This window comes from Aedes albopictus, chromosome 1 (assembly GCF_035046485.1).
Source record: "Aedes albopictus strain Foshan chromosome 1, AalbF5, whole genome shotgun sequence".
In the NCBI taxonomy this organism is placed as follows: domain Eukaryota; kingdom Metazoa; phylum Arthropoda; class Insecta; order Diptera; family Culicidae; genus Aedes; species Aedes albopictus.
The window spans coordinates 184,212,825-184,234,879 of NC_085136.1; the positions used below are offsets into that span (position 1 = coordinate 184,212,825).

General features: G+C 42.4%; 3 protein-coding genes across 6 annotated transcripts in view; 1 reads left to right on the top strand and 2 right to left on the bottom strand.

Annotated features, from left to right (window-relative positions):
- LOC109405671 (protein ovarian tumor locus) overlaps positions 1 to 5,906 on the top strand; it is a 123,684-nt gene extending 117,778 nt beyond the window's left edge. For 2 of the 4 annotated variants that reach the window (XM_029856451.2, XM_029856454.2), the window contains one exon: positions 5,542 to 5,905. In XM_029856451.2, coding sequence (XP_029712311.1) covers positions 5,542 to 5,643 — 102 coding nt within the window. In that variant the 3' untranslated portion in view covers positions 5,644 to 5,905. Of the gene's footprint in view, positions 1 to 5,541 lie in introns of all 4 variants that reach the window. The other 2 variants (XM_029856453.2, XM_029856452.2) reach the window with 2 other exon arrangements.
- Positions 5,907 to 9,461: 3,555 nt separating this feature from the next.
- LOC134290230 (uncharacterized) lies at positions 9,462 to 10,907 on the bottom strand. The gene has a single exon (XM_062857303.1). It carries the CDS (start codon positions 10,905 to 10,907, stop codon positions 9,462 to 9,464), a length of 1,446 nt encoding a protein of 481 aa, XP_062713287.1.
- A 6,854-nt stretch (positions 10,908 to 17,761) lies between these two features.
- Positions 17,762 to 20,086, bottom strand: LOC134290237 (uncharacterized). Its single transcript, XM_062857313.1, has one exon. The coding sequence runs from the start codon at positions 20,084 to 20,086 to the stop codon at positions 17,762 to 17,764; it is 2,325 nt and encodes a 774-aa protein (XP_062713297.1).
- Positions 20,087 to 22,055: the final 1,969 nt, after the last annotated feature.

The window sequence follows — 22,055 nt, forward strand, 5'->3', positions numbered from 1 at the left end:
ACCAAACAACTTCTTCGAAGACACCGAATTTCTAAAATCAATTTTTCATGCCCAAAACAATTTCGATCACGAAATTGGGCCTTTGGAAACAGTCGCCGCCGTGAGAATAGCCATATTTCGTATCGCTGAAACGAAAATTACGAACCCTGGTAAAGCACGTATGTGGCAACCCTAACCCCACCTAATGCATCTGACAGGAGCCAACATCTATCGTGTATCCACAAAGGAATCTTTTGTGGATACACCTTGGGATACACAAATGTTTATGTACAAGATGTTGGATTCTTAAAAATGGCGGCCTCGCACCCTGGTGGTGTAAAGAGATTACGGAGACAAAGCCAGATAGTGGAAGATGCTGCATTACATGAGCACTGGACACTTAGATGGATATTTATCGGTGAGCTCGTTTCATTCTATCATAATTAAATTAATAACCAATAATAATATAAAATTATGCTGATCATAAAATGCAGGTAAATACATAAAACCTAACAAATACCGTCGTGCGGGGCTACTTTTGAAACACGGGGCTACTTTGGACACTTTTGAATATGGATTTTTTGAATTTGAAATATGGTTCAAATCTGTTTGATGTCTTTGGGACTATTATAAAGCAATAGTATTCCCTTCATTTGGTTGAAATTGTTTTTCAAACAAACCCTTTATTGCTGGTCAGGAGGCGAAAAAACATCGAATGAATCTTAAAAATATACATAACGTATCAGAACTTTTACTCTGTAAGCATTGTTTCTACAGTTCATAAATTTCAAAGGGTTGCTCAATTCGTGCAAAAAGTATCGACGTACACATTATAAATGACCGTTTCTCCTAAATAAAGGATTGATGGCCCCCAGACAGCCTTTATGTCTATATTAAAATATCACGCTGCTCATAATACCAAAGGTAGCACAGAACCACCTAAAAACGCATATATTTATTGAAATCATGTATGATATAGTATACAACAGTATTGGTACAAAGTAGTATTTTAAATAAACCCGGAATTTTAACTGCAGTTTTGTTTTAATTATGAAAGTCCAAAGTAGCCCCCCTCTGGTTCTATGTGAGATGTCTCCTTTGGTGTATGGACAACTTTTTTGTTTATTGATGGATTTAGTTCAAATTTTGCATGCATCCTACATACATACTCACAATTATTATGTGTAAAAATTGAGGAAATACATTCACTACTCTGGGAGTTATAATGTCATAAAGTTGAAAAACCATTAAAAAGTGTATAAAGAAGCCCCGCATGACGGTATTGAAAAGTTTTTCACGTTATGTTTCGGCGCTAGTTTTCAATGCATTTCTTGTTGATAATAAATATTTTTAATTTTCTTTTTTTTGTATTTACACAATATGCAATTTGAATGGTTCGTCATCTTCGGTGTCGGCATGCGTAATATTGGATTCAAAATGAATACGCGTTTTGATGTATATAGGTTGAATGAATCAAATAACTTACCAAAGTGAATCCACATCATGTGACTTTCCCCTCCCCATTAACAAAAACTCCTTCCCGTGACAATCGTGGAGAAGATGAGGTGATCTCGGTCTCTAGTAGCAACGTACGTCACAATAACATTCCTTTCCTTCTTCGATGGCCGTAAGGACGTGGCCGGCGCCGTTATTGACTTAATAAAGTTTGGAATCCTCGAAAATGCACATTGAGAGCGGTAGCTACTCCCAAGCTCCGCTTGTTGGTTCCTTGTGCAATTTCGATTGTTCTGGCCAATCACGGAGTAGCAACTACGAATTGTACGGTCATCTATGCTCCAGGGTGGCCACAGACTCGGGAAATGCGGGAAAAAGTCGGGAATTGAAATTCATCGGAAAATATGCGGGAATAAGTCGGAAATTTTGTTTATGATCGGGAATTTTTAAAATTATGTGTAACGCCTCCAGCAAACGCCTCCTCAAACCTAGATTTACTTGAACCTTGACTCACTTCAAATCCAGATTCTTACACAGTTTCGGAAGTTTCACGGAATTCTAAATCCAGATGAGCGTTGGTTTCTGAATAACGAGTGATTTCTTGTTCGATAGAGACTATCCGAGTGACAGGTTTTTATTGTCCGGATGCTCGAATTCAATTTGGGCACAAACATATTTAAAATCACAATTTTTAAAAATGAAGTTATGAAATTTAAAAAAAAACGTGAAAAAAGTATCGCAAAAAAATAATTTTGGCAGCCAAATTTTGATGATTTTGTCAGAAATGCCATAAAATACTTCTCCAACATTTTCTTTGAAATTTTTTTGCTTTTTACATTTGTATTTATCAAAATGGAGAAATTAGTAACATAGTTTTAGATTCTATTCAGATTTTTTTTTCTGTAGTAGTTCCCCGTAGCAGTTAAGATTTTTTGCCGAAGTATCTGGCTGAGCTTTAGGACAAGTTTAAATTAATGTTTTTATTGGAACTTTTTATAACACTTCCTTAATTCGTAGTGGAGGACTTCCTGAAACTATTGCTTTGTTGGAGTTTTTAACGGTATTTCTAGAAATTTCAGTTCATGGAAAAGCTCCCTGCAATGACAAAATCCATCACACTAACAATTTGGCAATCTTAAAAAAAAAATTGGAATAATTACTAAAAGCATTAATAATTCTGCCGTCTCTGAAGAGTCTCTGGTGGTTGTTTCATGGAATTATAAATTGATGACGATATACTGGAAGAAACTCTTGAAGTGTTTTCTGTGTAACGATTTGTAGAATTACTGGATTAATTCATAAATGAATACCTAGAATCCGCACTGATATTACAACGGAAGCAAAATTGCAAGTTGAAAACCAGGAGACAGGATTCTCTAGATTTTCTTTTATGAATTCAATGTCTACTGAAGGAAGTCCTGGTGTTACCAGTAGTGCAACCTTTAACTCGCCTTCGAAAACTAGCTTGCAACACATCAAACTTCATGATTTTGCAAAACAGGAGTATTGTAAATTGTTTCTAGGGATTTCAAGTAAACTGGCCACGTTTCCGGATGTTCCGGAAACCTGGTACTCACAGGATAGTGACCACTTTTTGATCATTTTTGGAACCTAGCTTGTGTGACATATCACACTTCATGATTTTGCAGAACAAGAATATTTGAACATGGTTCTAGGGATGTTGGGTACAATGGCAATCCTTCGGATATCCCGGAAACCTGGTGTTTCTAGGGAAGTGTGCACTTTTGATTGGTTATGGAAAATCAATATTCAACTTACTTGGAAAGTTTTTCAACAATGGGATTAGAAATTAATCCCAGAATATCGATGTTTTCCTTAAATATCTAAACTGCGCCTTACAAATTTCGTCAGAAATGTCAAAGTTTTGTTTGAGAATTTCAGAAAACTTTTCATAAAAATCCGCAGATATTTTCGAAATTTGAGGAAAATTCCGCTAAGGAATTCATTGTTAGTGCTCTCATAACAAAACTCATATTTTCTTTTTTGAAAATACCAATTCCCACTAAACAGGAATTATTCATAGGTATTTTGAGAAAGTCCAAGAGAGATTTATCTGAGTTCTGTATTTTTTTTATCTGAATGTATCTTCAGAAGTCAGTTTCTTTAGAAAAATTCCAAGAGTTTTGACATAAATCGCCAGCGAGTTCTCGTGAAAATCCTTTATGCATACGAAATATCAAATATGCATACTAAATATGTGTAATCTAATGGATTTCGGATAATTTTGAATCTGGTGGTTTAAAAATAAACCTGTTAATATAACTTATTTTTTTTAATATTTATTTGTTAACTCAATTATTCCAATAATTTCCTGATTTATTACCAGCAGAGTATGTGAGAAAATGTCACAGACATTTATTCAGTATTTTTACAATAAACACCTTCCAAGAAAATTGGTTAGGAAATTCCTCCAAGAATTTCACTAGAAAACACTCCAATAATTCGGCTTATAGGAATTATAACAGAATTATGTCAAGAATGTCGTCCTCCACACCTTTAGAATTCCTGGGATAGCGTAAAAAACTCCTATAAAGAATTCACTAAAGAGTATTTCAGTTAGCCGACTAGATTTTTTTATTGGAACTTCATCAAGCATTTCTGAAGGAGTTCACAAAAATCTTTTGGGAATTTCGAAACACATATTTTCAAGCATAGGTTTATTTTACGAGGCATCCGGAACAAGAAGCAAATTTCAAATATGTTACATGTAAATTTATTTTGAAGTTAACTGCCCCCACTCGCATAACAGTCCCATCTTTGCTGGGATTCCTATTCATATGGGACAGTTATGCGAGTGGGGGCAGTTAACGTCTCTAAAATATTGTCAAACTGTCACAGTATGTATCACAATTACACTGTGAATATTTCAGTTTTACAGATCCACTAAAAAAATTGGATTATTGGATGTTTTACAAGCTCCATACAAAATCGGGAAAATTCAAAATTAATGCGGGAAAAAGTCGGGAAAAATGCGGGAATTTCAATTTCGATTTTGTGTGGCCACCCTGATGCTCATGTTCATGCTCATGATAATCATGAGTCTCAAGTACTTCAGAGTTGCGATGGGGATCTCGAGCGGATTGCATTGTTCGAAGGAAAAAGTGAAAAATGACGCGTGTTTGGGGCAGTTGTGATGGGGATCTCGATCGCGTTGCTTTGTTCGAAGGAAAAAGTGAAAAATGACGCGTGTTTGGGGCAGATGCGATAGAGATCTCGGTCGCATTGCATTGTTCGAAGGAAAAAGTGAAAAATGACGCATGTTTGGGGCAGTTGTGATGGGTATCTGGATCGCGTTGCATTGTTCGAAGGAAAAGTGAAAAATGACGCGTGTTTGGGGCAGTTGCGATGAGGATCTCGGTCGCGTTGCATTGTTCGAAGGAAAAAGTGAAAAATGACGCGTGTTTGGAGCAGTTGTAATGGGAATCTCGGCCGCGTTGCATTGTTTGAAGGAAAAATTATTCCATACAAGAATCTAGGGGGTGCCTTGCATTTCTGGTAGTTTAGTTCATGGTCAATGATGCTATTTTGGAAACCAATCCACTTGATGCCAAATCCCCAATATTTTCAAGAATGACCAAAAGGTATTGTCATACAGAATAAATATGTCAATTACGAATAATACAAGAAGGGTTCTGTTCACAGGTGAATTAAATCGGGTTTTTACTAAACAGTTTGATTCAAATAAAAACAACACTAGGTAAAATTACATTTGTTTTAACATATTAAGGACAGACTTGTTAGAATCCCAAAATGGTCGCCACATCGGCCGACTTTGGCACCCACTCACGATTTTGAAACCACAAATCTCTCCGTAAACAAAACCAGCCCGCCTGAGCTTCTTATTTTAAGCTTATTACAAGTGAGCAAGAACATAATAATAAAATGCACTGTTATTTGAAGCTTGCTTCTTGAGTTTTGTGCGTCTGAAGTTCTGATGCACTGTTGAAGCGGGATTTCAAGACGTTTGTCCTTAACACAAACCTATTTCTTAATATTATCTCTAATATGGAGGGCAATGCATTATCAATTAAGAAACAATACTCGAACATGTAGATCAATAAAATAAATTTTATTTATTTCATTTAGGGCTATACCATTTGGGGATATCCGCAACCGCAATCAATCTTCAGCAGTAACACCAGCAACAACGAGGATAGAAATAATGATTCTGGTAATGTAACCCAATAGATTATTCGGTTCGGTTTTATATTTTTAAACTTTGTGTAAATCTGTTTCTTGCTTCATTAGTAGCTCATCGAAAGTGTAACACAACTATAGCTGTAAGAAAACACGTGCAACGCTAAGCAAACCTTTTAATAATTGTTTTCACTAATCTTTAGATTTCAATCCAGGTAACCTAAATTTACATACATATCTAATTTTTCAAAATGTTTTAAAATTCTTAGAGTATCCCCTATTATCTGCTATTAAGAAATAAAAATGAATTATTAAAAAATGTTTACTTTTTAAACAAATCCTGAAAAACTGGGTGGGGCCACAGTAGATATTATTGTGTTTAAGGTTTTCCCGACGGGTACGGGTTAAATGATACAAGTTGCCCATTTTACTGGCATTTTACCAGGTTAGCTGGTATGTCTGAAACATACTGGAAAAACTTGTAATTAGAAGGCACGAAATGTTGCTAATTGGCAAATTGAGAGATGAAATTTGTGAAAAAAATCGCGTTCTGGTGGGATTCGAACCCACGACTCCGTATTCGCTAGACCGGCGCTTTAACCAACTAAGCCACAGAACAGGTAATGGTTCTGCGGAATAGAAAGTCAAACTGACTCCGAAGCCGCACCATGAACACTCCTATTTCACAAACTCATCTCTCTTTTCGGCTTAGATGCCAATCCACAACACACTCCTGTTTGTGCCCACTACCTACAAGTGCGAGCGAGTTATTTATATGAAGCCGAGACTTACTCTCGCACTCCGCATACCTAGCCACCAGGCAGTTTGTTTTGCTGGTGTCTAATTAGTATGCGTCGAGAGCTCGGCACGGTCGGACGCTCGGACGACCGAACTGCGCCAAGTGACGCAAGCAAGGGTACAATGATACAAGTTGCCCATTTTACTGGCATTTTACCAGGTTAGCTGGTATGTCTGAAACATACTGGAAAAACTTGTAATTAGAAGGCACGAAATGTTGCTAATTGGCAAATTGAGAGATGAAATTTGTGAAAAAAATCGCGTTCTGGTGGGATTCGAACCCACGACTCCGTATTCGCTAGACCGGTCTAGCGAATACGGAGTCGTGGGTTCGAATCCCACCAGAACGCGATTTTTTCACAAATTTCATCTCTCAATTTGCCAATTAGCAACATTTCGTGCCTTCTAATTACAAGTTTTTCCGGTACGGGTTAACTTCAGGTTTGGTAATTTTCTAAAAAAAAACTCGAGTTCGGGTCGGATCCGGGTTTGATTTTTTTTTAATTTTCGGGCGTGGGTCGGTTCGGCATGAATGAGCCTCTGCACGAATCTGGCATACTGCTCACTCCCACAGAAAATTTGAAAACAGTTCGCACAGTAAAAGTCAAATGTGACTTGTGCTGCGGTGTTTTCAAATTTTCTGTGGGAGTGAGCAGGACAGGGCAAATTCGTACAGAAGCTCATAGTCGCGGTTTCAAGTCGGGTTTGGTAACCGATGTAAATAAATCATTAATTAAAAAACAAAAATCTAGCTCTTAGAATAATCTACCAATACGACTCATCACTGCCTTCATGTAATATGTATGTATGTGAAGCTCAGATGTATGGTAAAAATAGAAGATGAAGGGGTAGGCGGGGCGGGGCATAATGAGCACCATGTATTTTTACTTCAAATTAAAAAAAATTCAAAACAAACTGCTTGATTGAAGCTTACTTATCTTAAATCCAATGAATTGATGATGAAAAATTGATCAAAGCCGTTTGCTTTGATAGAATAATCAATAATATAGATAGAATAAAATTTGTTAGCTGGACCTTTGGACGTTTGGCTGGCAAAAGTTGTAGGAAAAAACGTCCCTCTCATGATTGGACCTTTAAACGCTTGGTCGTGATGATGATGATGATGATGGTCCCGCCACATACCCCGACAAAGGTTTGAGTTAGACAATTTATCTTTTAGATTATTATTTTTTTTTTTATTATAGAGGTTTTAAACCATCTGGTTCATTCGCCTCTGAGATAATTATTAATGATGATCAATGAAATCAGATTTGCAAACTAAATACGGTCTGATTCTTTTCATAGATATAAACAACTTTATAATTTGTCATATTGAACAGCAAAAACATAAATTTCGAAATACTGCTGCTCTCAACTACAGATGTGTGCAAGCGTTACTAGTGATCATGAAAGATCAGAAAATCAAAAATATTGCGAGGATTGATAACGTTCGCGCGATGTCAAAACAGTCGGCAATATTCTCATTCTCAAGAAATTCCGACATTCAACTAGACAACTCACTACTAATCTACAGCATCCTTCAACAGTAGAAATATTCCATATGATAAATAAATACAAAAATGTCATTTATACTTGTCACCGCGCGCGAGACTCAAACTTTTGTAGACTACACAAAATAAGTTCAGTTAATAATACCTACTACGTCAATAAATATAAAATCCATAATCATCATCGGGGCGACCATTATAGTTTGTTCGTGCCTCCTATTACAAAAATATAAATTGTCCACACAAAATATCGGTTGGTAAACTTCGTCAAGATACAAAATCTAGTCAAGAATAAAAAGTCAACAGAGTAGCTGTTCAAAAAGCAGCTTTTACGTGTGAAATACATAGTCTCTTAACCCTCTAATACTCAATTTTTTTATTTTGATCTAAATATCATTTTTCGTCATCTAAAATCGATTTTAACATGTTTTGGAAGATAATTCTTTTTAATTCTCGATTTCGTGAATTTCAGTTTTTGATTTTTCTAATTTTTATTTTTGAACATTCCTACACTTTTATATTTTTCCTGGAAGCCAATTTGGGGAACGGATTTTTTGAGATGAAAACATTTTGAGATTTTACGATTATTGTTGAAATATTATTATTTTAAATTGTTTTCGCAGAAAATTTTATTTTCCGTGTAATTTGGGGGAAAATAATTTTAGTGTGTATTCGATTCCCTTAAACTATTAAACAAGGATAGAATGATTTGAGAAAATTTTTAAATATGTTAATTGTAGCGATTCAATACAAAATAAACAATGACTTCTAAAAGGTGACTAGAACATCAATTTTTCAATGATTGTAAAAAAATGTAAATACGCTTTAAAATACACCAAAAACCATTTTGAGATATACACTGCCGGTGGAAGCATAATTGTCCCATGTGCATTTTTGGCAATATTGAGATTTTGCAGCCCATGACCATGTAGCGTGGGGTACTATCATATGGGGAAATAAAAATTGGTAGTTTGTTCCGAAAATTGTTGAAAAAATGCATGGCCGATTTGTAACATTCTTAAAAATGGACGCATAAGCGTCACGTTTCATTGGAAATCCTATGGAACTATAAAATCGCTCTAAAACAAAAAATAGTACTCAAATTAAAAATTGGTTGATGTTAGAACACGATTCAGCATTTATACTTCATAGTTGAGACAATTTACTTTTTTCGAACTTTGGACGCGATTTTCTCGATTGTCTGTTTTTGCACATGGGACATTTATGCGTCCACCGGCAGTACAGAACAGTTCTAAATATCAGCCAAAAATATAAAAAAAATTGACTTTCCACGAAACAAAAATTACAAAAATGCTCAAACTATACCCCGTCTAAAGGCGGGATTGGGTATTAGAGGGTTAAACTGTGATAGAGTTACTGCATTCGTGATGTGGTCAGGCATCGAATTGAAAACATTTATACCTTTATAATACAAGGAATTTTGTGAAGCACCATGCAAAAAGTGGGGTGTTCGTATTTGATCCGCGTTTCTATGAATATCATTATGAATGTCACTTCCTCTTTCAATTCGATCACACAAATATCTAGGCAACATACCATTCTTTAACTTAGTTCAGCCACGGTAGGAATTGTCTTATGCACTCGTGAAGCTGAATCCTTCTTCTTGCAGTTGCTGGCGAAACGCAGCACCAGCGCAATAACTCGTAGTAGCTTTCTGAACGAGCTGTACTTTGAAAACACTTTCAACTGTTCTTCTTTTTCAATTGCAGGTAGCACTGTTGGAGTTGCACGCAGCTCCGGAATGTCTTCTTCACTGATCTCTTCGGGTGGCTTGTTTTCAAAGTTCACTGCACTCAAAAAGTCTGGTCCATGCCACCACATCTCATTCTTCACTAATTCGTTGGGCATCTGCCCACGCGACACTATATCAGCCGGATTGAACTCCGAGCGGACGTACATCCACTCGAAATCCGATGTTTCTTCTCGGATTGCAGCCACACGATTGCGCACGAACACTTGAAGCTGATCAGGGGATTTGCGCAACCAGGCCAGAACAATTTGGCTGTCCGACCAGAGCACCACACGATGAAACGGCATTTGGATTGAAAGCAGCACCTTATTCACCAGTCGCGCCAGCAAAAGTGCAGCGCACAATTCCAGTCGCGGAATCGTAATCGCCTTCAAAGGTGCCACTTTCGACTTGCTGCACAAGAGTTGTAACTGCGCCGACTCGTCCATTACGCTTCGAATGAAGATACACGCTCCATAGGCAGACATCGAAGCATCAGCAAACCCATGAAGCTCGTAGCACACTGCTCCGTCAATTAGAACACGCCTTGGGATGCGCATCCTGTTTGTTGCTTCGAGTGACGCCTTCAACTGTGCCCACTGTACAGCTATTTCTACTTCGACAGGCTCGTCCCAGCCCACCTTGCTACGCCACAGCTGTTGCATAAGTAACTTGGCCAGAACAATCACGGGTGCCAAGAATCCGAGAGGGTCATAGAGCTTAGCAATTTCGGACAATATGCTTCGCTTCGTGTTGGATTCGGATTCAGCATCGAAATTTGGAGATTTGATAGAGAACAGGAAATCATCGCTTCGAGGGTCCCACAAAATACCAAGCACCTTAATGACCGTGTTGATACCTTGTTCTTCGAGCGCCTTGGGACTTTCACGCTCGCTTTCTGGAATGTGCTCCAACATCAGGTCAGAGTTAGAACACCACTTATGGATGGGGAAACCAGCACCAGCAAGCAATTCCTTCACCTGCTTCTGTCGTTCAATCGCTGCTCCCAACGTATCGTCGCCAGACAACACGTCGTCGACGTAAAAATCTTCCTTAACGGTAGATGCTCCCAGGGGGTATTCGGAATGACCATCTTCAGCCAACTGAACTAAGCAGCGAGTTGCAAGGAAAGGCGCACTCGCTGTACCGTAGGTCACGGTGGTCAACTGATATACTTTTAGAGGCTGCTCGGGACTATCTCTCCAGAAAATGCGTTGGAGTGGCTGATGCATCGCAGCAACCACGATTTGGCGATACATTTTACTTATGTCAGCCGTGAAAGCATATTTGTGCTTTCGAAAACGCAGGACAATATCAAGAATATCGGATTGGACAGTACCACCTACCTTGAGGACATCGTTCAGGGAGAGGGCATTCTGCGACGGCTTGGCGGATGCATCAAATACAACCCGACACTTCGTCGTCGAGCTGTCTGGACGGATGACAGCATGGTGTGGCAGGTAGCATTTTTGGACGTTGGGAGGATCTCTGCTTTCGTCAATTTGCTTGCAGTGGCCGAGCTGCTCTGTAACCCGCGGTTACAATTTCGTACTACATTTACGTACACCACTGTGTTTTGCAACAGTTTAATTTGTTTGTTTTTATGAATTTTTTATTTGATATTTATTTAATTAAAATTAGGGAAAAAAAATCGTTAATTATTGTATCGGTGAGGCATTTGACCCCCAAGCTCCCCACCACATGGCACACATCGGCAGAAGCAGCAGCAGCAGAAACAATCGAGTGCGGTGTGTGGTGTTTTGTTTTGACGAGAAAAAAGGAGGAAAGTTACGAGTCACGGTAAGCGATAGACGCGTTTTTTATCCGTCCGCGGTTTTGTCCGAAAAGTGCCGTTCCAACTGTGAATTTGTGCCACCGCGACGCGCGTCTGCTGGATGGTTGTCCCCAGCATCGTCGGGAGTGAATCAATAAACAATAATTGTTCCCCGAAGCTTTTGCCGGCCCGTGATTCGGTAACCAAGTGTAGTGCAGTGATAGTGCTACAAGGGTGACGACCGCCGCCATCACGGGAAGCTAATTATAAAGGAGTGTTTCGCTTCCCGGCGGTTTAGCAAAGTGTCGACAAGCACCCACCGTCTTCGCTACACGGGCTCAGCCAATTGAGCCTTGTCTCGCCCGTGTAGCTAACAGTCAAGGAAGACGAAGACAGGTAGGTGTAAAGGGGCTCACCACCTGTGGTAGTATTCTGAGGAGACTACCAGGGCTAGTCACGGCGAGTGACTTGCCCGGCGTATTATCGCCACCGTCGCTAGGGGGGATCCGACAAAGGAGCCCGCTCTTCCCCCTAGCTAAACGCCAAGGACGACTGTTTTACAGTCCAAAAGTGCCCAAAAGTGAAGCAGAAGAAGAAAGAAGAAGAAGAAGGAAGAAGCTTCGCACAGGCCGTGCGGGAGCAACGAGTTCGACCACCACCACCACTGCAGCTAATCGTCGAAGGGCCCCAACGAGTGACGTCGACCAGTGCCTTGGGGAGAACGGGGCAAAACAGGTCAGGCGTACATAATAGAGTTTTTATTGCAAAATTTATTTATTTATATTTTATTATTTAATTTCATCCGAAATCTGAATTTTAAGTGGAGGTACCCTGCTTTAGGCCGCCCTGCCGGGTAACAGCGGGTAAGGGTTGAAAGCCAATCCTTACAATTGGCGCCCAACGTAAATTTTGCGAAAAAATCTTCGATTTTTTCCACTGAGCGAGGGGTACTTCCACCAAAATTTGGATTTTGGGTGGAATAAACACAGTGGTGGGGACATTTTTCACAGTCGCGTGGTCGTTTAATTTATTTTACATTGTTGTGTGTTGTCCTAAATCGGTTATTCGTCTCGTCTGCAGAACGAATTGGTGCATTTTGGGTCTCTTTGTTCTCAGGGCGGGATTTTTGATTCTTCTGGGCCGATTTGGGGTAGCATTTGACGCAACCTGGTGACCGAGAACCATTTTGGAACCGTAAGTAAGCCGAAAACTGGTTCCTCACCGTATTTATACCTACGAAACAGTTGGTAAGTTTTAATTTCGTCCAGATTTTGAAAATTTGTGTTGCTCATTCGTCAAAATGCCGATCGACATGTTGACGTTGGGGGAGTTCAACGTCGCCTACTTCCATTTGCGTGCCGATCACTTAGAAACTGACGAAATTGACTTTGAATTGAACTCCCGCGGTGTTGTTGTCCCTCCTGGATCGGGTCAATCCAGTTCCAAAATGCGTCGTCAACTGCAAGCGTTATTGGTCAGTGAGCAGAAATGCTCCGAGACCACTGTCCGCTCCTTTAAAGGGGATATTGACGCTGAATTGGAGCTTTGTCGTGGCAAATTTGAGTCCATGAAGGAGGATTTGGGGTACAGGTGTCCGAATAAGGAGGTTTACCGGAGCAGACTGCTCCATCTGGGTGCTCGGCTCCAAATCGTCAAAAACTATGTCGTGGGGGAGGCCAATAAGACCTTTGCAGATTTGTTGAGCGATGTGGTAGCCCTCCATAACTACCACTTCGCGAATAGTTTGGTGCCTCCTCTCACGCCAACCGAGGAAGACAAAGAAGATGATGGTGAGGATTTGCTGGCTCAAATTGCCGCGGGAAAGGGTGTTTCACCGAAAGGAAACCAACTTCCGATCGTTGAAGCATCCTCCAATCAGGCGGTGGGCGAAGAAATTCGCGATGTCTTACTTGACATAAGGGCGGAGATAAAAAGGACGCAAGAGCAAATCAATCAAAGCGAAACTAGGACTGCATCCAGAGTGGATTCACTTGAAGATGTAGTCAGAAAACTAGGTAGCGGCCTTGCGTCCATTGGTACGATTGCATCCGGACTACAGAAAACTAACCGCGAAGTGCAAACACTTCGCGAGAAGATTTCTGAGTTACAGGACATCGTCAGCAAAATAATTCCTAACGTAAACTCCCCGAGTTTGCCGGTAGATACGCAAGATCTTCGATTGCAACAAAGTCCCGATCTACCGGATTTGCCTGATTTTGATCAGCAAGCGTTAGAAGGTTTGGGTACTCCGGAGAACCTGCAGAAGCAAACTTCTAGCAAGAACTTTGGACTACCCAATCAACCATTTCAAAGACGTTTTGACTCCCGTAATGCGGATAATTCCAAAAGTTTCGAGAATCTCGGACCTTCGCACAATTCCCAGAACTTTTACCAGACTACTCTTCCGAATTTAACGCTTCCGCGTCAGCCGGAAAGAGCAACATCGGTAGAGATCACCGGTTACCAGCGTCGGCCCCAACGGGTGGCCGATTGGAAAATCAGGAAGTATGCTGGGAATGACGAAGGAATGGGACTCAACGAATTTTTGGAATGTGTCCACCATTATGCTGAGTCAGAACAAATGTCCGAGGCAGAACTGTTTAACTCGGCAATGCATTTGTTCACCGGTAACGCGTTGGCTTGGTTTCAAGCGATGCGTTCCCAGAAGCGGTTCTACAACTGGAATCACCTGGTGTGCGAGTTGAAGGCAAACTTCGTGCACCCGGAACTTGATGCTGCGCTGAGGATGAAAGCGTCTCAGCGGCGACAGCAGAGGAATGAATCCTTCCAAGATTTTTATCTTGAGATGGAGAAGATCTTCCGTGCTATGCCTGCGCCGCTAAGTTCCCACGAGAAGCTAGACATCCTCAAGCGAAACCTGAGGCCTGATTATAAACAGGTACTCGTCTTCAAGCCGGTGAACACATTGTCCGAGTTGATGCTCATCGGAAAGACCATTGATGCTTCCAAAACCTCCATTTACCAAAAAGTATTTGGAGTTCCCAAGGAAGCATCTACAATTTCAAGTAAGCCTGCATATGATGGTTATAAACAAAGCCAGCAGCAACAACAATCTCGTGACAATGGAAATGGGTACAAACCAAGGGTATTCTACAACAAGAATAGCCCTCCATCGTCACCAAAACGAAATAGACCTCCACCTCTTCGTTTCAAAGAAACGGGAGGTCGACCGGAAAGAAATCTCCGAGAGAAGACTAGCCCAATCCCTAAATCTCCACAGTCGCGACAAGAAGGCATAATATGTTTGAGCTCCCTGGTGGACAAACACCGTCCGCCACACTTGGGAGTGTGTTACAACTGCGGAATTCAGGGGCATGAACATGAAAAGTGTTCAAAGCCCAAGCGTGTTTTCTGCGTACTGTGTGGATTTAAGGGATTTGAAGCTTCTCGCTGCCCTTATTGTTTGCAAAATGGGATTAGATCCAATTAATCATGTTGGCAATCTAATCCCTCTGTAATTCTTCATAGAAAATTCCCGTAACTTCAATCTGTATCAATTCTTCAGATGCTGTTTTCATTAAATTTTCCATAACAAATGTTCCCAAATTGGTACAGTGGGAGTGAATATAGTTTTTTACTTCAAGGATAATAACATCTCCATTATTTTGATTCAGGCATTTGTTGCTTGCATATTGCTCAACGATGACCTGCAAGTAAACATCATATTCAGCGTGAGAATTGTGAGAAAATCTAGTGGAACACCAGAGTGAGTGTCCGATTCCTGAATCTTAGCGGCAGCCCAAGACTGTCAAACCCTGGCTTGACAACTACGGTTGTCACCACTAGGACACACTGGTTGGTACACTATCTTTAATCACAATACTCACCTGAAGAAGAATGGTGTCGCCCACACAGCCTGATTGAGCCGTTGGAGGGAGACAGCAAATTTTCCCAAGCCAGCGTGAATATAAAACTTTCCAGGAGCTCCTCGGATCCACCATATCGACTTCACCAGGTTGCTCACTTGGGAGCTTCCGAAGATCGATGGATCCGGGAGCATCACGCATCACTTCGCGCTGGCAATCATCTTCTTTCCTCAGGAGTCGACACCTAAATCTCTCGGCACCTGACAACTCTTCGAGGTTGTGACCTCTAGGGGTCATTACCTCAATACAACACCAATACACCCCAGTTAAATCATCCTTCCCTGACAGAAGGACTCAAACCGCGATCGCCGATCTATTCGGGAGGTCATCTATGTATGTGCACCTGTATACTAGAATTATCTTCAAGTTCATTTCCCGCGCATAGATGACAACACCAATTTTAACCTTTTTAATTTGTTTATTCTTCGTTGTTTTTATCTGCCAGAATCAGGGAAATTCGACTGATTCCCTACGGAATCAGTTCGTAATTGATCTGCATTCACGTTCGGTGTCTTGCTCAAGTATCCTTGGGAAAGGAATTACTTGTAGCGTAAAAGACAATACCTTGCGTCCATTGCCCGTTTGTTTTGGTATTTTGTGTGCTGTATGAGTTATATTGTTTGAGTGAAATAATGAGAGTGAATGAGAATGAGTGAAAGTGTGTGAAATGGCGGGGTGTTCATTCAAATGTCTTGTGTGATTGAGGGTACGCGTAGGCCAGTGATTGGGATGAATGAGTGATACACTTTGGATGAATGTGGATTGAATTGAAACCCCACCTGTCTAGTAAATATAAATACCGTCAGGACGGGAATACTGGACGTCGGAAGAAAAGAATAACAAGAAAAACAAGACCACGACAACCGTTCCTCTGCTATGCTACTTCCGACCGGAGGCTAGCAGGGTTTTAGGAAGTCAGGTTGTTTTGAGTGTTATCCCGAATTGGTCTGGGGGAGTTGAAGATTCTTAGCTCTCCCATTGAGAACCGGATGTGTCCGAGGGTGGTCTGGTGCCGTTAATAGCGACGGGTCCCAGTCCTTGTCTGCAGAACAACCACGAGACGATGTACCGATTTAGCTTTTTCTTTTTGTTCGGTCGTTCCCTGATTGTGTCTTTGTCACATTTTAATCTGTGGAAAATGTCTTTGTTTGGTTAGGTTAGGCAGATTTTTTATTTACATTTTATTATTTATTTTTATTTATTTCCTTGTTAATTTATTTCATTTTAATTCGTTATTTATTACCATTGTTATCGGTGTTAGGTGTTAGGGTTAGTAAAAAAAATGGTTTCCATTTTTTTTCTCCTCGGTGTGGGCGAGATTGTAACCCGCGGTTACAATTTCGTACTACATTTACGTACACCACTGTGTTTTGCAACAGTTTAATTTGTTTGTTTTTATGAATTTTTTATTTGATATTTATTTAATTAAAATTAGGGAAAAAAAATCGTTAATTATTGTATCGGTGAGGCATTTGACCCCCAAGCTCCCCACCACATGGCACACATCGGCAGAAGCAGCAGCAGCAGAAACAATCGAGTGCGGTGTGTGGTGTTTTGTTTTGACGAGAAAAAAGGAGGAAAGTTACGAGTCACGGTAAGCGATAGACGCGTTTTTTATCCGTCCGCGGTTTTGTCCGAAAAGTGCCGTTCCAACTGTGAATTTGTGCCACCGCGACGCGCGTCTGCTGGATGGTTGTCCCCAGCATCGTCGGGAGTGAATCAATAAACAATAATTGTTCCCCGAAGCTTTTGCCGGCCCGTGATTCGGTAACCAAGTGTAGTGCAGTGATAGTGCTACAAGGGTGACGACCGCCGCCATCACGGGAAGCTAATTATAAAGGAGTGTTTCGCTTCCCGGCGGTTTAGCAAAGTGTCGACAAGCACCCACCGTCTTCGCTACACGGGCTCAGCCAATTGAGCCTTGTCTCGCCCGTGTAGCTAACAGTCAAGGAAGACGAAGACAGGTAGGTGTAAAGGGGCTCACCACCTGTGGTAGTATTCTGAGGAGACTACCAGGGCTAGTCACGGCGAGTGACTTGCCCGGCGTATTATCGCCACCGTCGCTAGGGGGGATCCGACAAAGGAGCCCGCTCTTCCCCCTAGCTAAACGCCAAGGACGACTGTTTTACAGTCCAAAAGTGCCCAAAAGTGAAGCAGAAGAAGAAAGAAGAAGAAGAAGGAAGAAGCTTCGCACAGGCCGTGCGGGAGCAACGAGTTCGACCACCACCACCACTGCAGCTAATCGTCGAAGGGCCCCAACGAGTGACGTCGACCAGTGCCTTGGGGAGAACGGGGCAAAACAGGTCAGGCGTACATAATAGAGTTTTTATTGCAAAATTTATTTATTTATATTTTATTATTTAATTTCATCCGAAATCTGAATTTTAAGTGGAGGTACCCTGCTTTAGGCCGCCCTGCCGGGTAACAGCGGGTAAGGGCTGAAAGAATTTTCTTACAGCTCATACTCCTTGATGAAGTGCAAGTACTGCTCTCGGAGACACGGATTCCGAACGAGACGTTGTTCGAGGAGGTGGAATCTTTTCAAAGCGACCGACCTGCAGTCACTCAGCTGGGAGGCGTTTTCCTTCAGTGGGAGTTGCACAACGAATCTTCCTTCGTCGGTGCGTTCATGTGTGTAGCGGAAATGATTCTCACACTCTACTTCTTCAGATGAGATGGGTTCTTGATCAGCAACTTCTTCGACGGTCCAGAATCGTTGCAGGGCTTCATACACGTTCTCGACGGTGATCGTGTGGGAATACGATGGACCTTGCTGATACGCTTCTTCCAGCTCACCGGTGAACACCCACCCGAGATGAGTATCACGTAGCTCTGGTAGGTGCTCTGCCAGCCGATACTGACCGGACCGGATGATCTTGAAAAACAGCTCATTACCGATCAGCATATCGATTTCTTGAGGGACGTTGAATTCAGGATCGGCCAATTGGAACCCGGGAGGAATGCACCAATCGGTCACGTCGATGTGGGAGCTTGGAATTCTGCCGGTCACCGCCGGGGTCACGACGCACTCTACCGTGGCGCGGTAGTCACTATAACGGGACCGGAACTTGACGGTGGCTTTCTCCATGCTGGTGGTTGTCCGATTGTTGACACCGGAAATCTTCACATTCGCCGATGAAATCTTTGCGCCGATGCGTTCGGCCATCTCCTTCGTAATCAGGTGTACTTGGGACCCGCAGTCTAGCAGAACCCGACAACAGTGAGGCTTACCTTGAGCATCGAAAACGTGTACCACTGCCGTCAGGAGGAGAACGGTTTTCTTGATCGGTGCTGCCTGAAGCGAACACGACGACGTCACGTTGTGTGCGCCTTGCGGTGTGGAGGCACTGGAACTGCTGGCTTGAGCTTCTTTCACCACAGGCTTCGGAGCGGGATCCGACGGAACGGGTTCTTCGGCAGTCCTGCTTTCGGGTTGGTTGGGCTTGGACTTGGTCTCGTCATGGAGTTGTGTATGATGACGCTGGCGACACTTCAAACACTTTCGATCGGATGGACAATCCTTCAGCCGGTGGCCCTTCCTCAGGCAATTGAAGCACATGCCCATGGAACGTGCTTTCTCGACCCGCTGGGGTACGGTCATGGATTGCAGCTGCTCACACTGGAAGTTTTTGTGGAACTCACCGCAGAAGTCACATGTTTCGCTTGAAGCACTGCCGCCGCTAGTAGAAGCAGCAAGGATCTTCGGATTGGACTTCGGACTTGGCTTCGATGGATCTGCGGCCTTTACGTTCGATCTTTCCGCACGAGGAGTAGGGACTTGAACTGACGTTTCGCAGTTCTCCAGGATGTCACACTGTTGCTTCAGGAACTTCATCATGTCTTCGTACTTCGGAAGCGTTCCTCGAACGATGGTTGCTTCCCACTGCTTCCGAGTAACGGGATCGAGGGCTGATGCAAGTAGATGCACCACGATCAGTTCTGACACACCGAGGAGGTCCTGTTTCAGGTAACGGAGGCTCTCGATGTGCCTGGAGCAATCATCAACCAACTGTCGCAACTCACGGTGAGATTCCATCGTCATTTTCTTCAGAGACAGAAGGCCACGGATGTGGGTGTTGATGATGACACGGGGATTTTCAAATCGTTCCGTGAGAATGTTCCACGCGTGAGCGTAGTTGTTCTCGTTCATCGTCCTGGCGTCGAGGATGCCTGCTGCTGTTCCGACGAGAGCTTTGTCCAAGTGATATAACTTGATAGCGTCAGTATCATTGGACTTAGCCATCACGTCGAGGAACATCGCCTTGAATTTTGGCCAATTCTCGTATCGGCCGTCGAATGTCGGTATCGGTGCCTTCAGCGGTTGCTGCTGGACGATGACTTGGGGCTTGATTTCAGGAGCTTCGTTCTTCGCCGCGTCCATCTGCATCTCTTCGATGTACGATGACACTTCGTGGTAGTCCTTCTCGAACTCGATGTACACTTGGTCGTGCTCCTCTATTTCTTCATCCGGGATGATCTCAGCGAGTTGATTGTGGAAACCATTAAACTCACTGTAGGCTGCGTCGACATTCTTCATGTACACTTTCAATTTCGGCACGGATACGTCGGCGTCGTCGTCGATCACAATTCCTCCGATCCGCTTGATCTTATCAGCCGCCTTCTTGCGCTGGCGACTCAGGACACTAATCTTCCGGCTCAGAGCATCCATCGCTTCGGCCGAGCGCTGTTGGTTGTTTTCCTCTTCGTTTTCATCTTTGTCTGTGCCACCATGCAGCTTTCCCGAGCGAGTGGCTTTCGGGCTGTGCAATAGCGACATCTTTCGAGCACTTTCACACTTCCGGTATTGCACCGGATTCACTTTTCACTACTTAGAGTCTGTCTTTGGGATTTCACCAGTAACTCAGTCCGGGGAGGGTAACACACTTTTCACTACCGGACCACGTTCCGTCCGGAGGAACGAGCAAAGTGGACTGTAACACTTTTCGGAGGAGGACTCGAAGCTAGAGGGTAAGGATCCCTCGCTGGACGCTTCGTCTTGTGGCCGATACACTTTACGGCCTTCTAGGAGGACACTTCTTCGGAACTAGGACTGGGTTACTGGGAAATAGGAACACTGTGTTTGCACTTAACTACTATTTATTTAAAACTAAATTAACACGCAAAACATAGCTTCTTCAACACGTCTGTGCTTGTTGACTGTCTATCAAGAACTGTACCTTTTCACTCAACCTTTCTTCCTCTACACAGCCTCATTCATACGCGGGCATGAATGGGGCGTGCGGTAGCGAGTCTACACACGCAAAGCATGAACATGGCGGGATATGCGGGCAGTGTGGAATAGCAAAAATCTAGCGTAACATTACATGAGGATCTAATTCTTCCGTATACGGAACAACTACTGAATTGAACCTAAAGCTTACATGCGTATATTTACAGTTTGTTGTTCGATCCTATTCTGAGGACATAATTCACTCTACTACCAATATACTCTACGAACCCGGTAAGAATCATAGATAAGTAGTTGAAGTTTCATCCATTAATTAGGTGATTCATTAAAACTAGCATTGTAGCAAAAGTCATTTCGAAGACGAAGGATAGTAAGAAGCGTGTATTGAGGGGACTAAACGTGAGCAAGCGTAGTATTTCCTATTTATAATTGTTTACATTGCCTATATTATATATCAAACACATACCCTAAATTTCTAATAACAATATGTACAACTTTCTTACATGCAGGAATATTATAATCTTCCTTTACATTACACCAAATCCCGTGTTTCATTTGCCGGTGATTATAATTGCGGAAATCGACCCTTACAATACCAGAACTGTTGGAATCCGCGCCAACAATTTATAATATTCGTTTACACGAAAATGTCCAGCCGCAATGCGCACGGTTCCGGGAAGAGTATTAAGGTATCCAAGAACGGGAAAAGCTCTAAAGCTAATGTGGATGATGCGATTGATAGTGGTAACGTGTCGATAGTGGTCACCGAAGTTCCAGAGGAGACATCACTGTCGAGCCAAACGCTGACTACTGGTCGGACTTGCAAATCCTGCAAGGGTCCAGATACAGAGGAAATGGTGCAATGTGATATGTACAATAAGTGGCATCACTTTGGTTGTGTCGGTGTAACGGAGGAAGTGGCGGATCATAGCTGGAGCTGTCCAAAGTGCGTATCTGCAAAATGGGCTCAGCGATCAGGATCTACTTCCTGTAAACAACATCAACAAACTGGTGATGCAAAAGGCAGCACGGAGTCACAGATTCCTAATACGTCAAAAGGACTAAAGAGTAACGATCAGCGAAGTTCAGGAGTGAATGTCGACGGCGGAGAAAACAATAATCGCGTAGCAGCACAGGATTCAAAAAAGACGTCCGACAGAGAGCGACATCGCTCTAGTAGCATGAAATCTGAATGTAGTGTGACATCCAGTCCTTTAACGGTCTCGTCTTCTCGTAGATCTTCAAGGACCCTCTTAGAGCTGCAATTGCAGAAACTGAAAGATGAGGAAAAGTTAGCTAAAGTGTTCTTGTAAAAGAAATATGCTCTTCTACAAGAAATGGCCAGTGATAATTCCGCGTCTAGTTCCAGTTTAAGCCGTGTACGCGACTGTGTGCACAATAGCAATTCGCATCGAGGAATAGGAGGTACACACACCGGTCTGGGCGTCTTCGATCCGCAGCAGCATTCTACACAAAATCCAGGAACGTTTGTGGGCAGAAGTCATCTGACTGAACCGAAAGAGCAGCTGATTCCAACGAGACAGAGCCAAACTACTTT

Coding starts and splice junctions, on each gene's coding strand:
- LOC134290230 (XM_062857303.1), bottom strand. CDS start 10,907: ATGTATCGCCAAATCGTGGTTGCTGCGATGCATCAGCCACTCCAACGC.
- LOC134290237 (XM_062857313.1), bottom strand. CDS start 20,086: ATGTCGCTATTGCACAGCCCGAAAGCCACTCGCTCGGGAAAGCTGCAT.